At 47.6% G+C, this 7775-nt stretch overlaps 1 protein-coding gene across 1 annotated transcript; it reads left to right on the top strand.

The window, feature by feature from the left end:
• The first annotated feature begins 1857 nt into the window (after positions 1–1857).
• LOC125544008 lies at positions 1858–6921 on the top strand. The gene is made up of 3 exons (XM_048707531.1): positions 1858–2097; positions 6112–6349; positions 6443–6921. Exons 1-3 carry the CDS (start codon positions 1910–1912, stop codon positions 6737–6739), a joined length of 723 nt encoding a protein of 240 aa, XP_048563488.1. The 5' UTR covers positions 1858–1909; the 3' UTR covers positions 6740–6921.
• The last annotated feature ends 854 nt before the right edge of the window (positions 6922–7775 follow it).

The following is a 7775-nucleotide window of genomic DNA, read 5'->3' as shown; positions in this document are numbered from 1 at the left end:
GCCGGCGAACATTCTGTACATACGGGGTCATGAATAAACGACAACGTTTCTAGCTAAAAGAATCCAGTGGCTATAATATTCAGAAGTATAGCAAATCCGATGGTAATTTTTTTGGTAAACGTTTGGGGCCGAGGCACCGGCCGAACGTTCGGCCGGTTCGCGCGCCACGCTGGCCCCAGCGTCCACGAAAACAACCCTCGAACAAGACACGTGTACGTGGTGGGCCTCGCACAACCGCCCCTTCATATCCTTATCTTTTTTCCTACCCCTCCTTTTTTCCTTTCTTCTACCTTCAGCGGAGACTCCACGGCCATGATTTTTCTCTCCTTCCGACTGCTCACGAACCACTGCAAGCTCCCCTCGCCGCCGGACACCGTCGTTGTTGCCGTCTTGCCACTCCTACTCACCGGCCACCCGTGCCGACCGCGCTCGTCCCTCGGCCGCCCCATGCTTTCTATCATAAGACTGCAGCTCACCCGCCAGCCTGTTCCAGCTCGCGACCACCGTGGTTGAAGCATCTCCATGCGTCACCGCCTTCGCTCGTCGTCGTCGTCCGCTCGGACCACCATGCCCCCCTCCTCCCCGCAAAAAAATCTCAGCCAAAAAACCAAAACGCCATTGGTTTGCTGGAAGCAGCAAAAACACATGCCGGTTCCAGCAAAAAGCATCCATGATTCCAGCAAAACACGTCCCCACCACCGGGCATAGCAAGAACTCTCACCTATCGACACAACAAAAAATCTTGCCGGTTCCAACATTTTTTTGCCAGTTCCAGCAAAAACGAACTCAACGCTGTCCGGTTCCATCACCGGCGAATAGTGGTTGCAACTTTTCTATCGCCCGGTTCCAACAATAAAAATCTCTGGTTGCAGCATTAGAGCTCGTCGTCTTCACTGCCGGCAGCTGCTAGTTGCAACAAGCATGGACTCTGATTCCAGCATTTCCAGATTCTGGTTGCAGCTGAAAAACTTCAGGTTGTAGCACCGGCGGCCTCCCTGCGCAAGCATCGACAACAAAAGTTGGATCTTGTGTGTTTTTTGGTGTTGTTTTTGCTGCTTGGCATTGGGGATTTGTTTTGCTACAACTAATATTTTTGCTAGAACCGTCTTTCAATTTTGCTGCAATTCAAGAGGATAGTGGTGCCGTCGCCGCCATGATTTTTGCTACATTTAATTTTTGTTGGAACCTTTTTTTCATTTTTGCTACAACTGGCAATCACAAAAGCTACAATCAGCGTTCATTTTTGCTACAATGGCAACAGGATGGCGGCATTGACGGGCTATTTTTTGCTGAAACCAACACAATTTTTTGCTACTATCGACAGACATTTTTGTTGCCACCGGCAAACCCGAAGGAGAGTCCTTTTTCGCGAGCTCGTCACCGGAGGGTTGCGACCGGCGACCGGTGCTACTCGGAGCTGCGGCCGTCCAACCGGAGCTGCCATTGCTAGTGAGGGAGCTGCAACCGCAGGCGAAAGTTGCTGCATGCGTGGATCCGAGGAGGAATACATGAGGCGACGACCGCGAGGCCGGCGACCGTCGGCCATGGATGGCATCTTCGCGGAGCTCGACGACCAGTGGGGCCCGTCGACGAGGACATCGCCGGCAGCGAGCGAGGTGGATCTTTTTTTCCTCACGCGAGATGTGCAAGGGGCGATGCGCGGTGTTGGTTGACCTTTTCTTTTGGTTCTCTGCGGACGCGATGTGAACGGGGAACGAAAACGAAGATTACGCTCTAATCAAAGGGTTGTTAGCTGGCATATCGGACGGCAGCGGGCTCACCGACGCAAATTTGAGCCGGCACGCCGGCGCAGAGCATTGCCCATTTTTTTATAAGGGAAAACCGGTGCTTTCATGATTTCTTTAAAAACGCGGAAGCCCGGTGACAGGAGTAGGCGAAGCAGGGAGCAATGTCGCCACCGACGAAGAAAGAGAGGGCGGCAGAGGCCAGGGCGAGCTTGTCAAAACCGATCGTCGCGGGGGCTCCCCAGGTTCAGCGGCGGAGGGTGAGCGGAGGCGGGTGGACGAGCCGCCGGATATCCTTCTACGCCTCCCGCGTCTACTTCCTGCTCATCATCCTCCAGATCCCGCTCTTCAGGTCAGGAACAATCCTACTATCTTCCCACCAAGAGCCAGTACTGTGGATTTCTCCAACAATTCTCCTAATCTCTCTCGCAATTCGAAGAATAAAAGCATATGGATCACAGTAATTCTGGTTGCTAGCAGCGCTTACCTTTTAAGGGCTAGATCCATTGTTCAGTCATAACTCGATCTCACTCATGTAGTAGTGATCTAAACGCTCTTATATTTCTTTACAGAGGGAGTACTCATATTTGCATCTTTTAGCGGCATCGTACTATGTTTCTGGCTTAATTTTGGTGCATAGTTGTTGTTTCCATGTCTTTTGTTGTGGTTAATCTTACTAATCAAGCATGCTGAACTCTACCGGTAGCAGTGCCTGGAGTGATTGCCATCCGACGTAGGCTGCTGTGTCTAGCTAAGCCACAGTTTGGTTCCCAGCCACAGTTTGCCAAGCCAAAATTTGGCAGCCACAGTTTAGTTGGCATGTGTTTGGTTTTTGCCACACTTTGGCTTGCCACACTTTATTGCCCCTATGGCCCACTTGTTATAGAGACAGAATTTTTGCCAACTTTTGCCAAAGTTTGGTGTCCAATTTCTCAGCCACACTTGTGTGGCTTGCCATACTTGTGTGGGTAGCCACACTTTGGCTTGGCCACACTAGTCTCCAACCAAACAGAGTTATAGGGATGTAGAATAACAACTTACATGTGCATACTTATTGTTCATTCCGGTACCTTGTTGTTTCATACACTGGAAGTGTTTCTGATGAGGTAAAGTTGGGCAGTTTTGCTGTTATTTCAGCAACACTCCCTTGGATTGGGAACTAGAACAGGCTAGTTTCTAAGGTTTTTAGGCTTTATGCCCCAAAATTATGGTCTGCTGATGAAGACTGGAAGAAGGCAACCTTTGTTTTCTTGTAAGTAATGACATTTTGAAATTTGTGCTTATGTTGTGTAGAGCATCAGGAATAACTTGTTTGTTAGTTGACCTGAATCCTTTCAGGTTCACCGTAATGCCAACCTTCTTTTTTTTAAGTCTCGCCTTAATCTTATATATTTGAAGCTGGCAACAAGCATTAGTCTTTTACTAGTTTTTGCAGCCCTGGGCCTAATATTAACCTTTTCAACAAATCAGCCATATGTTTCTAAATTTCATAATCTGGAACCAGGTTTATTCTTAAATATCCTGACCTATATACAGTGATAGCTGACGAGTGAACTTCTTTTTACCCCGACGCCGATCCCATGGCCCCTCTCGCTCTCGCGACTCCTACGCCGCCATACACCCATCACTGCGACCTCTCCTAGAGGGTCTTTGGCTAGGTCTATGAGGTATGGATCCAATGTATCGGGTCCCGCTGTCGACGCTGCTGGTGGAGATCCGTCAGCGGAGGCGAATGGAGGAGGAACGTGCAGCCAAGTAGAGGCATCGGCGGGCGATTCCGGCGATTTCACTAGCGATACCGGAGGAGAGTAGGGCTATGGGGGATCCCAGGTGGTTGAGGTGGACTGGATCTTCAAATGGATCGCAGGAGGTGGCGGCGGATTCTTGACAGGCTCATTGAGCCAATTCACAGATCCGTGAGTACCTGCTCTTTTCCCCATATTCTTGGTGATGGGAAGGGAAAAACAAGAAGCCATGTCTTTCACTCCGGCAAGGAGGGTGCAGAATCAGGCGAGAAATGGTTGCTCTCGGTCATACACGGCGGTGCTAGTGGTAGTGGTGGATCATTCGTATCCATCATCGACCTTGGTGACCCAAGAAAGGAAGATTCCGATTATAGTTGGGAAGTGAAGTTTGCCATTCTTTTGTTTTCTAGATACAAGATGGTGCTTGATCGAGATGGTTGGGTGTTACAGCTGTTGGAGAATCGTCGGCTGTTTCTCATTGACGGCGGTGGTCGCAAGTTATGAGAAAAGATGAGGTAATTTGTGAAGGGTTAGAGACATGCTTTCCATGCCATGTTGTCAAATTTGGTGGTACTTGCAGGAAGATAAGATCTGGAACTGAAACATTTGGATTGCGCGCGTGGGGGCGCCGGGGGGGAGGAGGAGGGGGTGGGGGGGGGGGGGGGGGGGGGGGGGGGGGGGGGGGGGGGGGGGGGGGGGTGGTCGCTGCTTCGGCGTGCGGTTCGGTCTAATTGGCGGTTCGGGGCAGGGCTTGGGCCGAACCGGGCCTACTTGTTCTGTGGGCCCTAAAAATAATAAGCCTGGCCCTGTCCATTTTGGCCCAGAACGTTTTGGGCATTTGAGAGGAGGAGGTAGGGTTTGTGGAGTAGTCTTTGTCCGCTCCACTCCCACACGCACCCCTACCCCTCTCCCGTGCCCTGTGCAAGCGAGCGGTGACGAGAAGGCGACTAGATCTTACGCCTAGGTGGCAGCGCTGCCTTCATTGATGGATCGTAGGCAGGGGGTCTGTCGATCTCCTCCTTGCTACCCTCAACGTTCTGGTCCGTATTCGGGACGAGGGAACGTAAGATTAGATCCAGAGAAGGCGAGAAGAGAGGAATAAAGGACGTGGGACGATATGCATAGTCGTCACCAGGAGGAGTGGAGGAGTGGATACGAGAAGATGAGGTTGGTGGAGAAAGATTGACGCCGGATGGCGGAATGCCGTCGGATCAAGCAGCGTAAAGCTGATGAGGTGCGACGCCTGGAATTGGCGCGCAAGGAGGAAGAGTTGTTGGCAAGGGAAGGAGCTCTTGAGGAGGCACATTTTCGTGCTGCCGAGATGAGGGCTGGCAAGGACAGATGGAGTCATCGCCCCGAGATGTTTGATGGGACGGTGGCAATAGAAGCTATGGCGGCAACAACATCCATGTCAGAATCTATTGCTGCTGCAATTAGTCTCCCCCAGCTGCCTGCTAGATCGTCTCCTCTGGCACAGAGTAAATCATCTGCTGCGGCTAGTCGGGCGGGGCTGACTAAATATGCTCAGGGTAATGTGTTGCAAAATAATGATAGGGCACACGCTGTTGCTACCATGAGAGCTGAGGATAGGAATGTTGGTTCAGTTAATGGGGCTCACCAGTTGCAACATCCACCCTTTTGTGGTGTGATGGTTGTGGTCTTGGCCATTGTGTGGACAATTGCCCAGACAGAAAACCTTGGGAGTCTGCCTTCTCGTTCTTTGTATAAACATAATTTGATCAAGGCCTTTACTCTATTCCATGGTGGCTTCTGATGTCTAGACCACATGACCAATTGCATTAGACCTTTGCAAAAATTGTCTAGGGTGATGTTAATAGCACACAGGTAGAACAGGAATTTGGGTCTTGGGGAAACTGTCTTTAGGGTAACTGCTCTTGCTGTCAAGCCCATTGCTTTGGATATGAATAGTTTAATTTTTGCTTTTGTGAGGGTAAGAACTGGCTGTATTGATGTTGGCCTGGCCCATGCTTCTAATACTGGGAGCTGGTGATGGGGGCAAGGGTGCCGATCATTCGATGATAATCACACTCTTCCGATTTGGGCAGAGAACGACTTTGACGATCCGATTACAAACGTGCAATGACAGTTGTGCCTTAGCACTCACTAAGCAAATCTCCTGGACGTTACCGATGATGCTAGAAGCATGGTCAGCCTGACCACGAAGGTCTAGTCCCTACAAGCAATCAAAGAACAAGCAAGAACTATGATAAAAGCAATCTGAATATTGGGAGTATATAGATGAAGTCAGGGGCGGACTCAGAACAAAAATGTCCCGTTGTCCACATGTACACTATATGAAGGTCGATAACAAACAATAATATACATAAAAGTAATATACTCAATAATATTAAAATATTCGGCAGTAAAAATTCTTACCAAAATAAAGTATTTCATGTGTGACCACTCATCGCCTAGTACCTGTGGTGTGAGACCGCCCTTTCTCCCAAGTCCTGAGTACGGATGGTAGGCTGGTATGCTTATTTGTTTCCATTACAATGCTTGCCTTTGTGTCCAGTTACATCTCATTTTAGCACTTTAGGTTTACTTGGAAGTAATTTTATGAGCAGGTAGCTTTTCCTTAACTTCTTGTGCCATTTCAGGGTCCCTTGTAGAGCAGGCACATGCACTACACCTATTCAAATTACATCTTCACAGTTGGTCTCAAATGAGATATTCCCACCATCTGTTGTGAAGGCCATGCTCTACCCTGGAGCTATAGTGCGCAACCTCACTACAAGCATGCGCATGACATTTCCAAGGTGGAGTGACCTGTTTGACATATACAATCTGACAGAAGCTAAGAATGCTTCAGCAGTAATTGATCTACAGCGTCTAGAGGTGCTCTTATATAACTGACCTACAACTCCATGAGAAAAATGTTTGTGACAACTCTTGATAAGTTCTCTTTATATTCTCTCTCCCCTGAATCAGATGCTTGCTGGAAGCTACTTCTGTGTTGCTGGAGCACTCGTTGGCATCATTAATCCTGGGAGGATGATCTTGTTTGGTACGCTTTTGGTTATCTGGGGTCTTGTGAAAGATGCGCTCTTTCGGAAGCCTGTGATCAGTGATCTAACAGAACCAGTATATGTCTATCCTACCATTTTGATTGCACTGATTTGTTCATTCATGTCAATAACTTACAATGTGAAGAAGAAGGCGATGAGCAGCCAGTCTGTTTCTATCTCTAAGCCACTGCAAAGTTCTGCCAAGTCAAAACTGAAGTAGGTACTTTATCGTCAGTTTGTCAGCCTTTATCGATGTAGTTCATCTCCATCATCTGATTGCTGAACTACTCAAGACTGATTATGGTTCTCATGTACCACTCTTAATACTGTAACCATTAATTTTTCTCATTTATATCGAAGTCTCACACTATCTATAATTTTGATTCATGCAATTTCATGTCTCATTGATGTCTCTTTTAGATTACTACGACTGCAGCATCGGGCGACCCTTAATTTTATGGAGTATTACTTAATTTTTGCAAGTTGCAACGAATCATTTCTCCCATCTATGTTGCTTGCTACTCTGCAAATATATCTCAAATACTTGGACGTATGGTATGATATCTGTGCCGACTGATTTTCTTTGTCAATACACGTCTGTTAAATCATCAGATTATTCCTTTCAAAAGGACGAGATCCTTTTCTTGCATAATTTCCTTGTGTAGGAACAGAACATTTCAAACTGGATTTCAACAAATCGGACGAATTTCAACAAATCGGACGAAGTACATACAAACCGGATTTTTATGGATTTTTATCTAAACCAAGGCACATTCATTAACAAAAGCAACTAAACCGAGTCTGAATCTAAGGCGGCGCATGTCCTCCATGTCTTACATTTTGGATGTCGATATCCATCTCATGTGTGGTATATTAGACATGCGTTCACACACAGCCTATTAGAATTGCTCATACATGTGGGCGCAACTACTTCGTGGCATACATCCAATAAGTACTACTCATCTATATCTCGCGCGTGTGGCACGAAGCAAAAATGCCCACACGTCCTGGCGCAGCTACGTTAGATACCCGCGGGATGATGGTTTAGTTGTCATCTTGGATGGCAGATGTAGTTATCCGGAATGGCAAGTGTAGTTGTAAAAGCATGGCAACTCTATCTATTTAGGTTAACTATAGTTGCTATGTCTAATTTATGGTAGTTGCCGTGGATAATCAAACCGTAATTACAATGTGTGATTAACTACTTGCCACATCTATACCTCTATATTTATATCTATATCTATATCTCTACCTTA

Source organism: Triticum urartu, chromosome 3 (assembly GCF_003073215.2).
Source record: "Triticum urartu cultivar G1812 chromosome 3, Tu2.1, whole genome shotgun sequence".
Classification (NCBI taxonomy): domain Eukaryota; kingdom Viridiplantae; phylum Streptophyta; class Magnoliopsida; order Poales; family Poaceae; genus Triticum; species Triticum urartu.
The sequence above is the reverse complement of the archived record's forward strand: the minus strand, read 5'-3'. Positions and strand labels throughout refer to the sequence as shown.